Source organism: Equus przewalskii, chromosome 13, assembly GCF_037783145.1.
Source record: "Equus przewalskii isolate Varuska chromosome 13, EquPr2, whole genome shotgun sequence".
Lineage (NCBI taxonomy): Eukaryota > Metazoa > Chordata > Mammalia > Perissodactyla > Equidae > Equus > Equus przewalskii.
In genome coordinates, this window is record NC_091843.1 from 26966710 (window position 1) to 26989111 (window position 22402).

The 22402-nt window shown below is 53.5% G+C and overlaps 1 protein-coding gene across 1 annotated transcript in view; it reads left to right on the forward strand.

Moving 5' to 3' along the window:
- Positions 1-2639: 2639 nt before the first annotated feature.
- CSF1R (colony stimulating factor 1 receptor) overlaps positions 2640-22402 on the forward strand; it is a 29834-nt gene continuing 10071 nt past the window's right edge. The window contains exons 1-10 of the mRNA XM_070569185.1: positions 2640-2929; positions 6844-7101; positions 7537-7821; positions 9646-9782; positions 10449-10608; positions 14369-14555; positions 16954-17069; positions 17233-17353; positions 17449-17636; positions 19260-19375. Of these exons, the coding sequence (XP_070425286.1) occupies positions 2881-2929; positions 6844-7101; positions 7537-7821; positions 9646-9782; positions 10449-10608; positions 14369-14555; positions 16954-17069; positions 17233-17353; positions 17449-17636; positions 19260-19375 (1617 nt within the window). The 5' untranslated portion in view covers positions 2640-2880. The remainder of the gene's footprint in view (positions 2930-6843; positions 7102-7536; positions 7822-9645; positions 9783-10448; positions 10609-14368; positions 14556-16953; positions 17070-17232; positions 17354-17448; positions 17637-19259; positions 19376-22402) is intronic.

Here is a 22402-nt window from a genome sequence, read left to right on the forward strand (position 1 = left end):
GAGTCATTGTCTTTTTGTTGTCGAGGTATAGGAGTTTTGTATAAATATATTCTTGATACCTAATTCTTATATATATATATGATTTGCAGATATTTTCTCCCATTCTGTGATAACTTTTTATTCCCTTGATAGTGTCCTTTGATGCATCAAAATGTTTAATTTTGATGAAGTCCAATTTATGTATTTTTTCTTTTGTTACTTGTGCCTTTGGTGACATATCTAAGAAACCATTTTCAAGTCCAGATCATGAATATTTACCTCTATGCTTTCTTTTGAGAGTGTTATACTTTTAGTCTTTACATTCAGGTCTTTGATCCATTTTGAATTAATTTTTGTATATGGTGTGAATTAAGGGTCCAACTTCATTCTTCTGTATGTGGATATCCACTTCTTTTAACACCATTGTTGAAAAGATTGTTCTTTACCTATTGAATGGTCTTGGCACTCATGTTGAAAATCAATTGATCGTAGATGTGAAGGTTTATATCTAGACTCTCAATTTTATTCTATTGATCTACATATCTGTCTTTATGCCAATACCACACTGCTTTGATTTCTGTAGATTTGTAGTAAGTTTTGAAATTGGGAAATGTGACTCCAACTTTGCTATTTTTCAAGATTGATTTGGCTGTTTGAGGTCTCTTGAAATTCCATATGAACTTGGGAATCAGCTTTTCCATTTCTGCAGAAAAAAGGCCATTGGGATTTTGATAGGGACTGCACTAAATCTGTAGATCACTTTGGGGAGTATTACCATCTCTACAATACTAAATTTTTCAATCCATGAACACGAGATGTCTTTTCATTTATTTAGTCTTCTTAATTTCTTTCAGTAGTGTCTTGGGGTTTTCAGCGTGTATGTCTTGCATCTCCTTGGTTAAATTTATTCCCCAGGATTTTATTCATTTTGATGCTATTGCAAATAAAACTATTTTTCAAACTTCCTTTTTGGATTGTTCACTGCTAATGTATAAAAATACAGTTGAGTTTTGTGTGTTGATCTTGTATCCTGCAATTTTGCTGAATCCATTTATTAGCAGTGATAGATTTTTTTGTAGGTTCTTTAGGATTTTTCTGTATATAGGATCATGTCGTCTATGAATAGAGATGGTTTTACTTCTTCCTTTTTAATTTGGATGACTTTTATTTCCTTTTCTTTGTGATTGCTCTGACTGGATTCTCCAGTACAGTATTGAATAGACACGGTGAGAGCAGGCATCCTCACCTTGTTTCTGATCTAAATGGGGAAATCTTTCAGTCTCTTGCCATTGAGTTAGCTGTGAGCTTTTATATCTACCCTTAATCATGTTGAGGATATTCCTTTTTATTCCTAGTCAGTTGGGTGTTTTATTGTGAAAGCATGTCAGATTTTGTCAAAGGCTTTTTCTGCATCCATTGAGATGATCATGTGGGTTTTTTTCTTGTTGTTCTATTGATGTGATATATTAGATTGATTTTCATGCGTTGAACCATCTTTGCATTCCTGGGATAAATCTCACTTGGTCATGGTGTATAATCATTTGAATATGCTGTTGTATTTGGTTTGCTAGTATTTTGTTGGGGACATTTGCATCTGTATTCATAAGGGATATTGGTCTGTAGTTTTCTTTTCTTGTGATGTTCTCGTCTGCTGTTGGTATCAAGGTAATGCTGGCCTCATAGGATGAGTTGAGAAGTGTTTCCTCATCTTCTATTCTTTGAATGAGTTTGAGAAGGATTGGAGTTAATTCTTCTTTAAATGTTCGGTAGACCAGTGAAGCTATCTGGTCCTTTGTTGGGGGTTTTTAATTACTGATTCAATGTCTTTGCTATTTATAGGTCTATTTAGATTTTCTATTTCTTCTTGAGTTAGTTCTGATTGGTATTCATGATTACTAAAGGTTCAAAACACTTTCCTGAAAAAAAAATATATATATATATATTATTTCCACCTGAGTACATGGAAAAATAACCATTTTCCTGGATCCATGTTATATTGGGAGTTTTTAGCTTCAAGAAATAATTTTACAATCATCTTGACAGAAATAAGAAAGAAAATTCTAAGAGAATCAACTAAAACTGGTAAAAGCAATTGCCTCCAGGAAAGGAGGAGGCGGAGGAACACTTTCTATTTTTCTTAAGAAATATAGCAGTACAATTAGATTCTTTGTAAAAATAAATAAATAAACAAACTGAATTAATCCACGAAAAGGCAGTTCTACAACGAGGCTGCCTGGATCCTAATGCCACGTCCACTGTTTGCTAGCCACGTAACCGTGGGCAAGCTTAAGGCATTTGATCTCTCTGGACCTCAGTTTTCCCGTCTGTGAAATGGGGATGATAACAGTACCCACCACATAAAATTTTTGTGGGAACCAAAGGAGGCAGTGAATGTAAAGGGCTTGACTGGTGAGTGTCCCGTTAATGGAAGCTCTTGCTACTGTCAGCAGGCTCTCCCAGACCAATCCGACTTCCTTTTCAGCTTAGCCAGAGCCACCTGGCCCCTCTGAAGACCCCCATTTGTGCTGCTGATTAACTGACTGTCTCTCCTCCCAGGGCCCCTTGGAGGTAGCTACAGAAGGGCCCCAAACTTTGCCAGCTCCCCCAGGCTCAGGCTGGCCCTGCCCCAGACTCTAGCCCCTCCCTCTGGGGGTCATGGCTTTGTTTTCTTCTAGAGACCCAAGATTTCCAAACTCTGTGGTTGCCTTGCCTAGCTAAAAGGGGAAGAAGAGGATCAACCCAAGGAGGAGGAGGAGGAAGAGGAAAACAAGACAGGCAGCCAGTGCAGCAGAGAGGAACGTGCGTCCTGTGGTCCTGGTCCCTGTGGAGCTGGCAGCAGGGAGCTCAGAGCGCTGACCGCCCCTCAGCCCTGCCTCAGCCTGCCGCCTCCCCACTGAGGCCATGGGCCTGGGGGCTCTGCTGGTCCTGCTGGTGGCCACCGCTTGGCATGGTAAGAGCGGAACTCTTCCCTCGGGGCTTGGGGGGTGTGGAGCGCGGCTTGGGAGATGTGACAGTGAGGGCCACTGTGGAAGGACTCTGTGAACCTCTGCCCATCACTGAAAGTCCCCGCTTTGTGCTTCCATCTCCCCAGCCTGGACTACAGGTTTATAGGTATCTACTTTGGAGAGGCAATGAAGGGAAAAGAGAAAAGAGAGTGTGGGCGGGATGGAACCAGCCCGGGCAGGGCTGCGGATCTCACTGTGTGTCCTAGACAAGTTCCTGGGGCTCTCGGGGCTTCAATGTCCACATCTAGTCAATGGTAGATGTTGGGGATGGTGATGGACTGGACCAAAGCAGTGCTTTTCATATTTTATGTGCGTGCAAATTACGGGACCTTGTTACAATGCAGATTCCGACTCAGTGGGTCTCAGGTGCGACCTCAGATTCTGCATTTTCTAACAAGCTCCAAAGCTTGTGGTCCAGATGTATACTGAGTAGGGAGGACCTAGAGAGCCCCTGATGGCTGTCCCAGCTCTGCCAGCCTGTGACTCGCTGACTGTAGGCAGGACCTGACTTGGAAAGGCCTGAAGGGGCACTGGTCCTGCCTTGGGAGGCTTGAGTAAGGGGTGGGAAGGAAAGATGAGAGGTTAGCTTCTCTGGCCTGGGCAGAGGAGAGAGTATAGAGCCCAAGGCAGATCTGGGGGGAGGATAGCAAGGGTCTCCTGGGCCAGAGCCCTCCCAGACACAGGCTGCGGGTCCTCAGGACAGGGAGCTCTGTGGCAGACCCCACCCCAACTCCATCCCTCTGGCAGCCACAGAGATACAGAATCTCCATCCAGGAGGGTGCCTAACTGGGTGTGAGGGGCTGGGTGCTTGGCTCATGGCTGCTGTTGGCCCAACAAACGTGTTGCATTTTCTCTCACACTTATTTGGAGGGAACTTGAGGGAGGGTGGGGGTGGGGCTGGGGTTGGAGGGTAGCCTCAGCTCTGGCCCGTCCACAGTCCTGGGGCTGCAGGACTCTGGGATGCAGGTGCGTCTCGTCCCTGACGAGGAAAAGGCCCACTGAAGGTCTTTGTCTGGCCCAGTCATTCCCACTGGGCTTGAGTGTCTGTTCTTTTTTATTGAGATGTAATTTACATACAGTAGAAAGCACAGATTCTTAAGTGTACGTTTGACGAGGTTTGATAAGTGCATTTGTTTGTGTACCCACCATCTCGCTTAAGATAGAGACTATTCCCCTCACCCCAGAGAGTTCCATGGGTTAAAACTGCCTTGTCTTGTGCTCATGCCCACAGCCTGCCTGTGAGGCATTGCTGGGGGAGGAGGGGCTCTCCAGCGTCCAGCCCCAGAAGGAAGAAGAGATGGGGCAGCAGGCTGGAAACCTGAGCTGTCAGCTCGACAGTAGACGGGAGGCTCACTTCTCCCGCAGACCCTGCGCTGAGGAGGCGGCTGCATGCCAGACCTTGGTGTGCAGGGTGTGTGCAGAGGGAGAAGAGTGGAGGCTGGGGCGTATCCCGGGAGCTGATGTTGGAGGGGTCTGTTAGGGAAGCGGGAGGGGGTGAGGACGTTTGGGGCGCGGGGAGAATTGGGGAGCTGAGATGAGAGAGTGAAGACTGGACAGGAAGCAGAAGAGAGCCTTGGTCGGTGCTGGCCAAACCGCAGCTGCCAACCCAGGAGGATGGAGCCTGAGCACGGCTGCCCCTTCCCACCAGTCAGGCCAGCAGGAGGAAGTGGGGGCGGAAGTTGAGGATGTCAGTCGTGTCCTGCGTGAATATCTGGGCAAACGACAGGACAGACGCCTCTCTCTGACTACACTTCCAGGAGGCCAGGGCAGGGGCTGGAGGGACAAGGCTGGGGAGGGGAGGGGAGCAGGCGCCTGCGAGAACAGCGGGTGCAGAAGCAGAACACGGCAGGAATCGCAGAATCAGAGACCACGGGATGTCACAGTCATTGACTGTGACCTTTAACGGTTAAAAGCTTTGGATATCAGAGTGCCAGCACCAGAAAGGAGGTTAGAAACATAAGCAATTGAAGCAGGAACCCAGGGCAGGAGCAGCCGGCGGAGCCAGGGGCTGGGCATCCGCTCACTGCATCCTCCCAAGACCTCTGAGAGGTGGGCCTTGGATTGCTCCCAGGGGATGGAAGAGTAGCCTGAGAGTCAGCGAGGTTAAGCAAGCTACCCAGCTAGTGAGGGAGAACCAGGTTTCAGACACCTGTGGGTGTGACCCCACAGTCCAAGCGCTTCCCTGCAATAAACCCCAGCCTGGGCCCTGCGTTCCTGCAGCTGTAATCCGGCAGCGCCAGCTCAGCTGAGAGTTGCCAGGAGCCTGCTAGAAATGACGTGTGCCCTCTCCCTATGGTCACGCGGCACGGGGGCTGCGACCTCGGGCGAGGCAGTGTTCACCAGTTCACTGAGCCCTTCGTGTGGATCAGAAGGTCGAGCAGACAGGCTGCACGACTCTGATGGGGACAAAATCGAAACACAAATCTAACCTCCCTGAAATCATTTGACAGAGAAGATCTCTCCAATTCTCGGGTCTCTGGGGGGTTGCAGGGGGTGGTGGAAATAGCCATTTAAAGAGACTTTGTGCAGGACAATGGAGAAGCCCCAAATTCACCCAATGCCCTGGGGGCTGCAATGTCTGCCTCCCATCACTGGGAACAGAAGGGGCCAGAGTAGAGGGGTTGGACTCACCAGGGGCACCCAGCGGCCAGAGGCAGAGCCAGGCCTCACAGCCCAGGGTGGTCAGTGCCCAGCAGGTGGCACTCCCTCTCTAGGAGTCTCTCTCCTGGAGAGGGGACGGTAGCCAGGAGGCCTGGAAGCAGAAGCGAGAACATCCCTGGGAGAAGGGCCACAGGCTGAGCGGAAACCCGGGCCAGGCCTGGCGCCAGCAATGTGTTTCCTCCCGCGCAGGCCGGGGGCGCCTGGCAGCCCCTCCGAGGCCCTGAATCAGCTCTCACTTCCCCCCGTTGCCCTATTTTAGGCCCTGGAAAAATGCTGACACTGCAGAGGCAACGGGCCTTCTTCCCGGAGGGCCCGATAGGGGTTTCAAGTTCTCCTTTCTCCTTCAAGAAAATTTTCCTTAAAAGAGATTGGCTCCCCAGTAAACACAGCAGTCCTGGGGTGTCGAGGTGGGCTGCTGGGGGTAGACTGGGTAATAAATATAATGGCTAACCCTTATTGAGTATTTGTTTGGTGACAGGTGATGTTGTAAAGGCTTCCTATGCATTTAAACCTCCTGACATCCCAATAAATGGGTACAACTTTTGTCCCCACTTTAGAGGTGGGGAAACTGAGGCACAGAGCTTCCGAACCATCCCACTGTGCTACAGACCAGATGTCCAATGGTGGGAGGCAGCAGAACAGAAGACTCTTGGAACTTTCTAGCTCTGCTAGGCTAAGATCCGACACCTCTTTCCTTCTTCCCCATATGAATTGAGTCGGAGGACTTTGCCATGGCCATTCCAGTCATGTGTTTCTTCCTTTGCTTGTTTGAGCTCCCTGCTTTGAGCCAGACCCCGGGCTCACCACCAGGGAAGTAGCCCATTTTGGACCCAGGGCTGAAGGAGTCCACTCCTGGGGAGACTGATGCAATCACAGCCGGGAAGACTGAGGCAGGAGGCCGGGGACCCCCCTGGGACAGCAGCTGGGTGGGAGGATGAGAAACCTGCCAGCCCCCCTTTCTCAGGGGAGGGGCCTGCTGAACATCAGAGACAACAGTCCATCCCCCAGCAGGTTTGGGGTTGGAGGCTGAGCAAATGACCAGAGAGGGGCAGAGACTTGTTTAGGGGGATCCCGCAAGTCACAGCTGAACCCCGGCACCAGCACCACCCCTGGCAGGACACCACCCATCTCAGAGGCAAGGAATGGCCCCAGGGAGTCCCCTCAGGCCGTTCTTATGTCTGCCACCCCCCATCACCAGGTCAGGGGGTCCCAGTGATACAGCCCAGTGGCCCTGAGCTGATTGTGGAGCCAGGAACAAGGGTGACCCTGCGATGTGTGGGCAACGGCAGCGTGGAATGGGATGGCCCCATCTCCCCATCTTGGACCCTGGACCCAGATGCCCCCGGCAGCATCCTGACCACGAATAATGCCACCTTCCAAAACACGGGGACCTATCGCTGCACGGAGCCTGGAGACCCCCTGGGGGGCAGCGCCACCATCCACCTCTTTGTCAAAGGTGAGGACTCTGAGCCCACTCCCAGGAGGCTTGGCCCAGCAGGTCCCACCAGGAATGGGCAGGAGGGCTGGGCCCTAATATTAGCAATCATAATGAAACAGCTCTACATTTACTGAGTGCGTGCCATGAACGAGGACCTGCGGCAGTACTTCTAATTTAATGTAGTCTTTACAATAACTCTGTGAGGTAGATTCTATGATTATGCCCATTTCCCAGAGGCTCAGAGAGGTTGAGTCATTTGCAAAAGGTCACACAGCATCAAGTAGTGTGGCTGGACCTGGTTCCAGAGCCCCAGGCATCACCTGAGCTTCCTTAGTTTTATGTGACTTCAGGCAAATAATCAGTGTCTCTGAGCCTCTCTGTCACCCAAGTCCAGGGACTGCTCGGCCTGGTGGAGGGAGGGCAGTTGTAACTCTGTATCCCCCTCCACCCTAGACCCTGTTCGGCCCTGGAAGGTTCTGGCCGAGGAAGTGACAGTGCTGGAGGGTCAGGATGCACTACTGCCTTGCCTGCTCACCGACCCGGCGCTGGAGGCTGGCGTCTCGCTGATGCGGGTGCGCGGCCGGCCTGTCTTGCGCCAAACCAGCTACTCCTTCTCACTATGGCACGGCTTCACCATCCACAAGGCCAAGTTCATTGAGAGCCAGGACTACCAATGCAGTGCTCGGGTAGACGGCAGGACGGCGACGTCGATCAGCATCCGGCTTAAAGTGCAGAAAGGTGCGTGGCGCAGGGTGGGGCAAGCCAGGCCTGGAGGGCAGGGACAGAGAGCTGACAGCTGTACGAGTGGTGGCTGGGGCCCCGGACTGATGGGCAGTAACTGGCCATCCCTCCTCTTTCATTTCTTCCTTCCGATGGTGCCATAGTCATCTGTGGGGCACTTACTGGGGCAAAGCAAGAGGGTGTGCTGGGCGCAGGGAGACAGACTACATGCAAGACGATAACTCGGTGGGCGACATTGTCTCAGCCCACGAGACACGCCTTGAAAATCATTGAATAAGGTGATGGAAGAGAGAGCATGGGGGGTGGGGGGAGGGGAGCCTCACTGAGAGAATGACATTTTATTTGAGCTGAGATGCAAATGATGAGAAGGAGGTGGCCGGCAAAGATCTGCTTCAGCAGAAGAAACTGCAGGTGCAAAGTCAGGAGGTGGCAACAGGTTCTGAATCTTCCAGGAGCAGAAAGACGGCCCGAAGCTCTCCCATGACCTCAGATGTGGATTCCCTGCTCAGTGCCAGCCCAGTGTTGGGCACTGGGCACATGGAGGAGGAGCAGGGAGCCAAAGGACAGGGAGGTGGTGGTGGGAGCGTGGGACAGCTCAGACTGTGGGGGCGACAATGGTGGCGAAGTCTCACCCCTTTTCCCCCTTGCCTCTGCCGGGCTGGTGGACACGAGTCTGGTTTCTGGAAGGACTGGGGTGAGTAAGCAGGGCCCCAGGCTCAGAACTCGGGCTTGAGACGGGAATCAGGTCCTTGTAATGAGGGCCGGGTCAGGGTGGTGTGGCCGGCCCAAAGCCCTGGGCTCTGAGGCCACTAACTCTGTCCAGGAAGTCAAAGGGCCCCATTATGTGGGCGAAAGAGGCCATCAGGGTTCTCTCCCTGCATCTCACCTTGCACAGCCCCGGGGTGGCTGGGAGCCAAGGGCCTCGGGCCCTAGTTCTGCCATGACCCCCTCGGTGACCTTGAGTGGGTCCCGCAGCATCTCTTGACCTTGGGAAACTGGATTAGATTATCTTTCAAGAACAGCAGCAGCCACAAATATTAATTCAATGCCCACCATGTGTCAGGCTCTGGGCTCGCTGCTGGGGATATTGCCTTCAGGGAATTGCCGTTTGCTGGGGAGACAGACTAGAGAGGAAGTAAATAAGACACCAGTCGTGATGAACAAGAAACCAAGCTGGAGAAAGCTGGATATGTGAGTGGCGGGGAGGCTGCTCCAGCTAAACCATGCAGAGAAGGCCTCTCTGAGGAATGTTGGAGCTAAAGATGTGAAGGACGAGAACAGGCACCCATTCAAAGCATGGGATGGGATCGTTCCAGGAGGGAAGGGCTGGTGCAGGGCCCTGCGGTGGGGCAGGAGGCCAGTGCGGCCACCATGCGCTGAGCGGAGGCCGGCAGGTGGTTGGGCGGTCAGTAACAGGGCCCGGGGTTGTGGGAAGGACTTTGGCTTGTATTCTGAGTGCCGGGAAGCCACTGAATATTGGTGCAGGCGAGAGGCCTGATCCACCCTACACTCGTAAGAGCTCGCTCTGGCTGCCGTGAGGGGTCTGAGTTGTGGAGGGGTCACAGGGGAGGCGGGAGACCTCCCAGGTGGCTGTCGCAGGAGATCAGAGCAGAGAATGGTGGGGGGACCAGGGAGAGGTGGTGGTGATTGAAGCAAGTGGACTTTTCAAGGTCTATTTAGGAGACAGGACTTGCTGGGGGGAAATTGAGGCATCGAGGCTGCCTCTCAGGATTTGGGATGCGAATGTGGTGGGGGTCCTGGCTAGTACCCCGGACCACGGCAGGGATCTGGGTGTTCATAGGTCTCTTCCCCTGGCCTTAGTTGTCCCAGGGCCCCCAACCTTGACACTGGAGCCTGCAGAGCTGGTGCGGATTCAAGGGGAAACTGCCCAGATCGTGTGCTCAGCCAGTGACGTTGATGTCAACTTTGACGTCTTCCTCCAACATGAAGACACCAAGGTCAGTCCATGGGGAGACAGCAGGGTGAGGTCTGCCCATCCTCCCAGCACACCAGGTCCTGCAGGCTGAAGCCCCCAGCCCCACCACAAGCCGGCTCTCTGGGCTGAGGGCATGGCCCAGACCTGGAGAGGGCAGTGGACTCACCCAAGATCTCATCACCAGCACTCAGCCCCATGCCACTGAATCTTGTGGGTATGGGTGGGGCAAAGGTCATGAGGGGGGTAGACTCATGACCTTTGCCCCAGCCTATAGACAAGAGCCAGACATCAGCTCACTTCTGACTTCACAAGGGGTTCCTAGGCCACCTTCGAAGCCCAGGGATATTAGGGCAATTTCAGAAAGACTTGGGAGAGAGGGAGGAAGAGAGCATTCCCAGGAGGGAACGGCATTAGGCTGCTTCTAAGAACCCCTCCCCTCCACGGTGGCTGCTGTGTGCTGGGCGCAGCCCCATGCCATCTGCACACACTCTCATTTACTCTCCATGGCAGCCCTGGGGGAACAGGGCCAGTATTAGTCCCATTTTACAGATGAAGAAACTGAGGCTCGGAGTTCAGTCTCTCGTCCAAGGAAAAGCAAATAATAATCCTTAAAGGCTGAGTATTTGAACCCAGACCTTTCCAATCCCTAAACAACCTTGGTACAACATTTCCATCCTTCTGGCTGCAGCTCACAATCTCTCAACAATCCGACTTCCGTGATAACCGTTACCACAAAGTCCTGACCCTCAGCCTCGGTCACGTGGGCTTCCAAGATGCCGGCAGCTACTCCTGCGTGGCCACCAATGCCCAGGGCGTCCGCTCCTCCTCCATGGTCTTCCGGGTGGTAGGTGAGCATCCGGGTGGTGGGGGAGGGTGGGCGGGGAGCCTGGGGAGGGAGGAGCATGAGGGGATTGAGAAGGAGGGAGCTGATGGCAGAGGAGACACTGAAGAACAGCCTCGCTAGAATGCCTTCATCCTGGCCCCGGCTAGGGAGCCACGCCTCTGGCAGCGCCCCCGGGTCCTCCTCCAGAAGCCCTCTCTCCCTCCATTGCTGCATTTCGGTTTAGCGTCATTTTGTTCTGTTTTGGAATCAGTGTCCAGTAGCTCCCTACTGGACTTCACTATTCACGCATTCATTCACTCCTTCCTGCCTGGGACACTCACATCGCACGGACATGTAAACAGACAATGCCCAACAGTGTGATCATGGGGGAAGAGCGGGGTGTCCTGGGAACACCGAGTGGGTCCCCCAATGCAGGCTTGGATGCAGGCGCATCTAAACTGGGACAGGAAGAATGAAGGTGGGTTTGCCAGGCAGAAGGGTGGGAAAGGAAGGGGAACAGCATTTTTGGCAGAGGGAACAGCATACGCAAAGCCCGAAGGCAAAGAGAGCAAAGAGAATTTGAGACATCAAAAGAAGTTGACAACAGCAGGGATGTGGATTGGTGTGAGGAGTGGCCACGGGGAGCAGAGATGGAGGCAGAGTCTAGAGGGTAGAGGAGACTTTAAGTGGGTGGGTAGTTTGGTTTGTATTCTGCTGGGCAGCCATCGAAGGTTCTAGAGGAGAGTGATGAGATCAGATTGCACAGAGAGGGCACTGTGTGGTGGTCAGGAGCCCACACTCCCCGGCAACATTTCCACCTGGCTCCACCAATGACTAGCAGGTTGCTTAACCTCTCTGTGCCTCCGTTTCCCCATCTGCAAAGTGGGGATACTAACAGTAACTGCCTCATAGGTTTGCTGTGAGAATTACATGAGCATGTGTATCTGCAGATATGCAGTAGCCAGATCAGGGCCTGACCCAGAGTACACGCCAGGAGGAGATGTAACCTGAGAAGGCTCAGAGTAATGCCCCGTGTGGGCTGGATGGGAGACTGGAGGCTGGGGAACCGCCAGGGCAGTGGATGCGGTGGTCCAGGCTGGAGATGACAGAGGGCACTGGATCATGGTGGGGCCAGAAGAGTCTGTTATCCAAAGCCATTTAGGAGAGACAATGGACAAGACTTGGTGGCTGCTGGGATGAAGGGGTGAAGGAGAACATGACTGGGTGGGAGGCGGTGGCTGTCACTGGGCTGGGAATCCAGAGGGGAGTTCCTTCAGGGTGGGACGGCTCTGAGTTATTCTGGTCTGGCCACACCTCGTGTGTTCATTGTTATGGGAGACAGACGGGAGTGAGGGGGGAAGCAGGAGAGGCACCACCCTGACAGCACCAGCAATGCGCTGGGCTTGCCAGGGATGCGAGCTCGGCTGGGAGCTTTGTGGGGAGAGGAGCGCATGAGCTGTCCCCCAGTTACGGGTTCTAATCCCGTCTGTTTTCTAGCACAGGCACACAGTCGTCACTCAGCAAATGTTTGTGTTCCTTCACTCTTCTGGCCAGACACTGTTCCAGATGCTCAGAATACAGCTGCCGGTGAAAGAGAGACAAAAACCCCTGCCCACATGACGTTTGTGCTCTAGATGAGAGAAGACAAGAAATGAGCAGAATAAGTTATTAAAAACCAAGCCAATTCTATAGGGCTTGCAGTTTAGAATGGAGTGATCATCAAGGAGGATGTCACTGAAAAGCTGACGTTGGAGCAAAGGCTTGGAGTCGGTGAAGGAGTAAGCCGTGCAGCTCTCTGGGGAAGAGAGCTCCGGCAGGGGGCCAGCTGTGTTCTGAAGGCCGGCCTGTGCTTGCCACGTGCAAGGAGCAAGCCGGCCAGTGTGGCTGGGGTGGAACACGAGAGGAGGAGTGGCACAAGAGGAGGTCAGAGAGGCAGCTGGGGAGGGCCCTGTATGCTACTGTAGGCCTGGGCTTTTCCTCTTGAGAGAGATGGGGTGCCACTGGAGGCTTTAGGTGAAGGAGCGACACAAGATGACTTGGAAGTAACAAGATTTAACACGGTTTTCTGGTGCTTTGTTGAGGACTCTCTGTAGGGAGACAAAGACAGAAGCAGAAGGACGAGTTAGGAGGCTACTGCAATAGTCCAAGCTAAAAGTGACGGTGGCTTTTTAAGGGTGGGAATGGTGGAGGTGGTGGGAAGTGGTTGGAGTTTAAATGGATGGATGGATGGAGGGATGGATAGATAGACGGATGGCTACGAGGAGAGAGAGAAGAAGAAGACAAAAGCCTGCCCTAATAGCTCACAAACTAGTTGGAGAGAGAGGACAGTTATCTGAAGGGAGAACCAGATGCATGAAGGAGTGTAGACGTGGTGCCCAATGAATGTGTCATCTAGAAGGGCAACAGGAGTCCAGAGGAGGGAGAGCTCCCTACAGCCTGGAGCGGTGGGTGGAGACTCCCTGGTGGGGATGAGTCTTGAAGGATGAGAGTCTAAACCGAAGAGAGGAAGAAGACAGGGTTCCTGGTGGAGGAAATGGCTTGAGCACAAAGTCCAATGGAATGATTGTGGTGTGTTCAGGGGACATTAGGAGACCCAGATGGGTGGAGCGTTGTGTGTGTGTGTGTGTGTTTGTAGGAAAAGGGGAGATGGCTGGATAGGCATAGGGAGACTGGATTGAGAAGAGCCTTAATTGTCAGGCTGAATAGTGGAGGCAATGGGGAGCCATAGGAGGCTTTTGAGCAGGCATATCACAGGGCAGAAGAGGGAATTTTAGATTTCCTAGAATTGAGTAAAGAGAGGAACTTTTAGAGATCATCTAGTCCAGGGCTTTTTGCAAACCCTTCAGGTTTTAAGAAGGCATTTTAGGGGCTTCTGTGAGAGGCTGAGTGAATGGGAGTCCTTACCACAACTCCTTTGCCTGAGATTCAACCAGAGCAGTTTGTTTTTAATTCATGCAAGATTTAATTAGAAGAAACTAGTCAGGATTCTTTCAGGTACAGATAAAAGAAACCAAATCAAACTGGCTTAATCAAAAGAGGATTTTATTGGCCTTGTAGCTAAAAAGCCCATAGATATGAGCTTCAGGTACAGTTGGATCTAGGTGTTCAGATTATGTGGACAAGAGTCAGTTACTTTTCACCACTCAGCTCTACATTTTTCTTGTGGGACCCCTAGCAGCAGCAGGCTTGGCAACCCCAGTAGAACAAGTGCTTCTCTTTTCCCAGAGTTCCAACAAAAATCATGGAAATGAGTGTCATGGACTGATGGACTCATGTGCCTACCCCAAACCAATCACTGGTCCAAAGGGAACAGATTACCATGCTTGGCTGACCTGGGTCACATGCCCACTTTAGAGTTGGATGTGGAAGCTGCATTGACTGAACTTTTACCAGAAGGGGAAATGGGTGGGGGTGCGCGAAAAAAACAACAGATTATTTTTTTTTTTGCTGCTAAAATAGTTTTCAAAAAGTTACCACATCTCAGATATATTCAACCTCTTCATTATGTGAATAAGGAGGTGGAGACAGCAAGGATGGGAATTTACCCAAGTTCTCCCAGGGACTCAGTGAGAAGAGCTGGGAGCCTTGGGCTTTGTGGCGGGTGGTGGGAAGGGAGACATCAGAGGGCAAGTCTTGGTTAGGGTGGGGACTGTGTGCCTGGCACACGGTAGGCACCCAGGGAGGGTCCAGCTGAGTGACTGGGTCAATGGATAGATGACCAAACGAACCCACCAACCAAGACATTTTCCCATTAATGCCAGATCTCTGTGTGTTCTCCTTCCCAGAGAGTGCCTACTTGAACCTGACCTCTGAGCAGAACCTCCTCCAGGAGGTGACCGTGGGTGAGAAGCTCAACCTCAAAGTCAAGGTGGAGGCCTACCCAGGCCTACAAGGTTTCAACTGGACCTACTGGGGACCCTTCTCTGACCACCCACCCAAGCTCACTTTTACGACTGTCGAGGACACATACAGGTACCACTGATCAGCTCCCGTCTGCACAGCCCCACAGCCAGAGGGGGAAGGCTTCAGCCAGACGTCAGGACCCTCAGGCCGTGTCTCAACCTTGCTGTGTGACCTGGAGCGAGCCCCTTCCCCTTTCTGGTCTCACTTTCTTTGACCATGTAGAACCTCAATATCAGTCATCTGTGTTTAAGACTTAGATCAAATTTGCATACCCATCTGTCCCACATCCTCGGGAGATCCAACGGCCTCCTCAACAATTCTGCGACGTCTTGGGGGTGTACATTCTCAAGGTCATCTAAGAACTCTCAGTCTGCTCCATTCCCCTCTTTCATGGCTAATCCAAGTGCAGAAGACAATCCTAGTGATTTCCACTCCTAGACGTACTCTGTACAGTGATCGCACAGGGCGTCTGCACATACACAGGTTTGGGGGAAGAGGGAATTAACATCACCCAATGCAGATACATCAGAAGCTCTTTTAAGGCCTGAGGTCACCCACCCATGAGAATTTCTCACTAGCCACTCTTCTCCTAAAGGCTCAAAACTCTTCTCAAAAGGGCTGTCCGACTCTACACCCTCTCTTCTCCCATCTCTCCGCTCCCAGAATCCTGCTCATCCCACGTGCACAACATTTTAGAAATCTTTTTTCCTCTCTCCTTATGAACTATGTCCTTAGGATTTTACTTTCCCATCCAGAGTAGCCTAACCAGGTAGTTGTCTAAATTAGAGCGTTTCCTCCCTACGAGGAACATGGATACCTCTTTAACAGGAAAAGACGTTAGAATAATCATTTCTTTACCCTGTTCTATTTGAATGAGAGAGTACAGCTCGATCAAGGACAGCAAATACGTGGGGCGTGTGTGATAGCTGCCCTCCACACTCATGACAGATATCCCTAAGCCACCTTCCTGCAGAGTTTAGATGCAGCCCCAGAGTCCTTCTCAACACAGGCTCCAGGCAGTACTTCCATCCTTACTGGCTCATGAGAGGAGACCTGTTTGCCATCCTGGGCTTGATAGTCCCTTGTGCATGTTCTAATGCCCGCGCTCTCTGGGGTTCTTTTTCTAGCTCCCGAAGCCCAGACCTCATTGACTCCTGGGCGCTTCCTTGTCAACTGTTAGAATCAACAAGGATGTTCCCTTGTCCTCCTCTTGTTCCCCCCGGTTCCCCTGGCGTCCTTTCTGGCCAGCATTTCTAGCTTCCCCTCATCCAAAGCAGAAGTTCCGAATCTGGAGTGTGCAGATGCTTGGGAGGGGGCTGGTCCACGCGCAGGTTTCAGGAGTCCATAAGCAACAGGGACATTGTGGAGAGGAACCAGGGAGATCCCCTTGAACGTAGTGGTCTGGGTCCACTCATCCCAGGGCAGACAAGCCCGGGCACTAAACAGCCACCGAACTTAGCTCATGGCGTGGGTGTGTCCAGAAGGGTGACTTTGAGTCATCCAAAAATGTTAAATTCTTTCAGTTTAAGAAGTAAACGTTACTTATGCCAAGAACTGACACGTGCAGAGGGGTTCCATACGCCAGAGGTCTGGCTGCGTGAGACTGACCTGTGAGCACCACGGGTTTTAAAGGAGCGGCCGCAGACATCTCCCAAAGAAGAGCTGCTAATTTGCTGAAATTTATTTTTTAAAAACTTATTTATTACCTAAACAATACATGTTCATTATGGACAAATTATCAAATCGAGCTTAACAAAAGAATAACACCAAAAATTGCGTGGAATCAGCTGAGGGTAGCTTTCGTGGTTTGCACTTGTTTCCAGTCCTTTTCTGTCATAAAGGGCACCGTGAACCTGAGTGCCGAAAGTGACCCTCTGAATACATAGCTCTTTAATCCTCAGGCCACGTCTGTGAATTACCTACCATAAGCATCACCCACCGTGGAAAGGGAGCGAAGGATCAGAGAGTTTAAGAACTTGTCTAAGGTCACACAGCTAAGAAATGGCAGCACTGGGGCTTGAACCCTGGTCCCTGTAGCCCCACGGCTGCATCCTCCCCCTCGCCCCTCTCACAGTCCCTCTTGGCAGGGGCAGAGTTTCAGGGATGACAGTTGACGGGGGCGCTGGCGTTTGCCGCAGGCATGGCTGAGCCCGGGGTGGTGGTGGAAGTAGGTACATTCGGTGGTGCCCGTGACGTGCCTCCCAGTGTCAGCACCGTACCGACATCACGTCTACTAAACCACAGAACCAAACCACTTTACAGATGAGAGGACCAGTTAAGGAAGTTGGGTTGGTGATTTTCCCAGGTGTCGGTGGCACCCAGCCTGGGAACCTGGCTCAGCCAAGGCCTTTGTGCCCTGGACACTTTACCGAAAATCAAACAAAGCACGTTAGGGTGGTTATCTGAGCTCAGTGGTGGGGGCTGTCAGGGCTGGGCCTCACCTTGGACACCCTCTCCTCGCACGCAGGTACAGCTCCACCCTCTCCCTGCCTCGCCTGAAGTCCTCTGAGGCCGGCCGCTACTCATTCCTGGCCAGAAACGCCAAAGGCGAGGAAACCCTGACCTTTGAACTTACCCTGCGATGTGAGTGCAGGAGCTGGAGTTGGGGTCCTGGGGCTCCTGGAGAGACCAGCTGGGAGAGGTTGGGGGTTGGGGGCGAGCAGCATCAGTGCGAGGTGGTCAGGTGAGGGGACGTGGGGCCTCTGGGGCTGATCCCTCCCTCGTCTGCTCCTCCTTCTCTCCTCAGACCCCCCAGAGGTAACGGTGTCGAGAGCCCTTATCAATGGCTCCGAGGCCCTGCTCTGTGTGGCCTCTGGGTACCCCCAACCTAATGTGACATGGCTGCAGTGCGGAGGCCGCACTGAAAGGTAAGTGGGCTCTGCTTACTTTCCTCACCCGGGCTGAGGGGCTGGGGCAGAGGCTGGGCACCCCAAAACTCCAAGCCACGCTCTGCTCTTCCCAGATGTGATGATGCCCAAGTGTTGGTCTTGGAGGACTCACACCCTGAGGTCCTGAGCCAGGAGCCCTTCCACAAAGTGACTGTCCAGAGCCAGCTGGCTGTTGGGACCTTGGAATACAACAGGACGTATCAGTGCAGGGCCCACAACAGCATGGGGAACAGCTCCCAGGCCTTCTGGTCCATCTCTGTGGGTGAGTCTTTGCCCCTCCTCGCCAGGCCAGGATGGGAGGGGCCCGGAACCTGCCCCACCCCCAGGGAGCCAGGGCCGGAGTCCCAAAGTGGAGCCATACTGAGTTCTACCTCTCTGGGTCCAACTCCTCGCCCCTTCTGGCCAAAGGTCTCCTGAAGTAGCAAGACAGAGGAGTCTAGAACTGGTGGGACTGCAGTAGTGGGAAGAGAGAGGAGCGGAAGCAGATTTGAGGTCCAGAGAAGAATGCAGCCTGAGGCAAGCATGGCCGCATTGGGCCTCTCTGCTCATATGCCTGCACTTTAACTCATTCATTCATTCACAAGTGTGTATTTGGCATCTACTGTATGCCAGGTGCAGGGGAGCAGTACCTCCACGGAGCTTAGAGTCTGGTAAGGGAGACAGGCAATGATGAGTGAACACGGTCCATCCCCACCCCAGGGCCAGCCTTGATGGCCTTCTGCATCCCTCCCAGACTCCCTTCCTGCCAGAGACACCGTCCTATCCATTCGGGGCCACTGTCCAAGAGCGGGGCTGGTGTCCATCCTGGGCAGTAACGCAAGCTGGCTGTCCAGGGGAAGGGACGCCTCTCTCTGTGCTGTGCAAAGGCTCCATATGGGTTAGTGCTCTGATTCTGAGAGGCCCGTGCACCCTCCAGCCTCTGACAAGCAGGTTTCAACACCCACTGTGTGCCAGGTCCCAGCAAGTCTCCCAGGGCCCAGAGAGCACGGGGCGGGAGCCTCTGCCTGGCTCAGAAGCAGCCCCCCAGGTGCCCGAGCAGCTGGCCTTGGAGCAGCTGCTGCCCTGGCCGACCCCACAGCTAGCCACCTGTGGCTGCTCTCAGTCTCGCTGCTGGTGGTCGTATGTTAAAAATAACGAAGCCAACATTTATTGAGCGCTTGCACTGCGCCAGGCATTGTCTCAACGACCTCGCACAACCCTGAGAGGTTAGTACCATGTTCCTTCCCACTTGGGAGATGGTGAACCTGAGGCTCAGGGAGAAGTCACAGGTTCGATGTCACATACCTCTTAAGTGGCAGACAAGAGATCTGGCCTCAGACCACGCTGTTGCTCTGGGCAAGGTGATGGAGACTGCCCTTCAGAACATATCGAGAGAGCTGGGGTTACTGATCCGGGAAGAGGGCCCAGGCCCCAGGAGCCCAGCTTCCAGACCCTTGGAAGGGCTGTGTATACCACTGGGAAGGCAGGCATCAGTCTGACCTCCAGGAGGCCTTCACGTCCAAGCTGCCCAGAGGTGGAGGTGATGAGCCCCGTCACTGAGGGGTGGGCAAGCCATGGCGGGCACTAGGCCAGGCTCTGCAGAGGCTCCCTGCCCTGGCAGGGGTGGGGCTGCGTGACCTGAGGGGCTCCCCCAGCCACCGAGGCTGTGACTCTGGGCAGGTTTGAGGCTGGGCCTGAGCAGAGCTGGACAGGCTGTCCTCCCTGCCCCAGGCTGGGGGAGGCTCTGGAAGGCTCTGGGGGCTTCCTGGTGAGAGGACGCTTTGTTCAGTCAACAAGCATTTATTGAGCACCTACTGTGTTCCAGGCAGTGCCCCGGCCTGGTCTCAGTGGGGGCAGGGGTCTCAAGGCCCACTGTGCCACTCACTCCTCTGCCTGCCCCTCCCAGGAGCCAGCATGCAGCCCCCGGACGAGCCCCTGTTCACACCGGTGCTGGTCACCTGCATGTCCATCATGGCCTTGCTGCTGCTGCTGCTGTTGTTGCTTTTGTACAAGTACAAGCAGGTGAGTCTGTGCAGGGCAAGGGGCAGCCAGGCACGAGGGAGCCCAATCCTGGGACCACGCCCCCAGGCTGAGCGGATCCACCCTTCAGTCCCCAAACACCTGCTCATTCTGTCAGTCATTCAGCCAACAGCTCTTCGGTGGGCACCTACTGTGTGCCAACGTGAGTGGCTGGGTGCTTGGTGAGCCGAAACTAGGAGCCTCTGCGGCTTTGCCATCATAGGGTTCACGGTCCAGTGCAGGAGGCAGCCATGATCAAATAGCCAGCAAAGTGAGGGCGTGGATTACAGAGGAGAAGATGCCATGGGGATTCCAGGAGTACAGCGACATGGGATCCTGCCCCAACTGGGGGCTTCCAGGCACACAGAGAGGGCGTCACCGGGCCAGGCCTGTCTCACCTCAGGCAGCAGGCAGTCCAGTGGAGGAGCAAGGCCTGACCATCATCGTCTTCATTATTTAATATTATTATTAATCAAAGCTGCCATTTATTGCATGTTGACATTTAGTGTGCCACCTGTCACTTTGAGTGCTCAATCAGTGGTAGCAATTTCAGGGACATTTTTATGAAGCGTGTTGCCTACATCTTCCTAACGCCCTCCACAACCGCGGCATGTAGGCAACATCACTAACCCCATTTTCCAGAGTTGGAAGCTGAGGTCCTGAGAGGTTGAGACAGTTATCCTAGTCTACAGTGGGTCAACGGCAGAGGCTGGTTTTTAAAACGCTGTGTTTTTAACCATTATGGGAAACTTGGAATCATCTTATTTTACCCAGAGGCAGGGACTGTGGCAGTCAGCAATTTACAAGGGGAAACTGAGGCTAAGCAAGGTTGAAGGATATGCCCAAGGGTCCCAGGCGCCTCCCCTGCCCAAGCCCATGGCCTCTGCCACATGGCCTAGCTGCCTCCCTACACGAGATGGCGCCCAGTGGGATCAGATGCTGAGAGGGCCAGGCCAGAGGGCTGTTGGGGGCCAGAAGTGTAGGGATCTTTTCCGGCTGTCGGGGAGGGGAGGCTGCTTGGAGAAGGTGGCTTGGATGGGTGGGACAGGCTTGGAGGATGGGAGGTGTGGCAAAGGAGTTGAGACTCATGGAAAGGATCTCTCTGGGGAAGAGGGCGACGTGTGCAAAGAGGCAGGTAGGGGAAGACCAGGGTGAGTTTCGGACATATTGGTGCCTGCAAGAGGAGGCAGGTGGGGGCAGGGGGTCTGAGGGGTTGGGCCCCATCCCATAGGCTCAGAGCCGTCAGCGGGTGTGAACCAGGGAGTGATATGAGTTAGGGGTGGAAAACCCACCTTGTGGGCCCCTTTACTGTCTTTTCTTCCCCACAGCTGCCTTAGGGCATTTAATGTGAGAAGAGGACTTGCAGAAGGCAGGGTGGATGGGATGCGGGGCACCCAGAGGCCCATGGGTCAGTCCTTTATACTCGTGCCAGCTCCTAGCATGAGGAGGCAGCTCTGAGCACAGGCCCCAAGAAACCAGGGCCCCAGGTTAAGACTAGGGGCATCTGGGTCCAGCTCTGACACTGTTTTGTCATGTGACCTTGGCTGACTCACTGCCCTCTCTGTTCCTCAGTTTCCCCACCTGTACCATGAGACTGAGTGACCTATAAGAACCCTCCTCCTCTGACATTCTTACTGATGGATGGTCTGGTTTAAGTGCCAAGGGTTGGGAGATGGACCAATCCGGGTCTGAATCCTGCCTCTGCCAGTCTCTGGCTATGGGACTCTGGGACATTTGGTGTCTCTAAGCCTCTGCTTCTCCATCTGGGAAATGGGGTTAACAATGGTGGCCACCCCACCAGGCTGTCATGAGGATTCAATGACGTGACACACGTAGAGGCCTTAGCAGAGTGTGGGCACGGACAGCGCTCAGAATGGGAGCTGCACAGCCTCGTCCCAGGAGGAAGTTGACTGGGGAACCCAAGTTAGCTCATGCGTCTTGGGATTGGAGGGGTGTCTGAGGTCGGGCATCTCCTTGACTACACGCCCAAAGTGGTTGTTGGGCCCTGCTCGCCCACCTCCAGGGACAGGACCTCACTCACCCTTGTGGCTGCCCATTTCTTGTCTGAGCAGCTCTGACTGTTGCAAAGTTCTTCCTTATATGGAGCTGACAACTGCTTCCCAGTGCCCCACAGAGCTGCCTCCTCGGCCCAGGATGCCCTGCGGAGATTCCAGAGAAGGGCCCAGTTCCCCTCCAGCCCTCTCCGCCTCAGGGTGCCCAGCCCCTGTGGCCAGCCATGCTTTAGGGATGCCCTAGCTTCTCTCTGTGGGGCCGTTTTTGGAACACGTACCCCAAGTCACCTCAGTTCCCATCCAAGAAATTCAACTGCCCCTCAGCCCATCCGAGGCCAGGAGGAGGGCATCCCATGGGACAAGACCTTGAGGGTCAAGATGGTCATGCCCCTGCCTCAGAGCCCTCGGTCCAATTTGCCTCTGCTTTGCCCGATGGGGTTCTGAGACTTGTCCCTTCTCTGGGGACTCAGCCTTACCCATCGTCACTGCCCAGGCCTGGGTCGAGGAGGGGCTCCATCTGGGGGAAGGGTGGTTTCTGCCTCAGGGCTGAGTCATCGCCTTTCTGTCCCCCAGAGAGACCACAAGGGGGCCTGAGGGGGAAGAGAAAAGGGTAGGAGTCAGCAGGCTGGAGGAGGAGTGCTGGAGAGGCTGGGCTTCCAGGGGTCAGAACCGAGCTCTGCGGAGTAGGGGCATGTTGGGGATGGACAGGAGGGTCCCCAAGGTTTCCAGTGAGGTCTCCACCTTCCTGAGACAGAGAACATCCACCTGCTCAGAACCAGCAGGCTGAGGTGGGGAGGGTTGCAGGATTTCGAGGTCTCCCAGTCCACCTCGGGTGATCAAGGGGAGGTTGGGGGTGGGCCTGGGGCCTGGGCCCATTGCACAGAATGAAGGAGATGATGCCCGTGGAGTGTGCAGCCTTGCGCCCTGCTCACTGGAAGAGCTCAGGAAGTGCTCACTGCTCTCATTATAGTGACTACCGCCATGGTCAGGAAATCTGGCCCAAGGCGGCCTGTCCCCA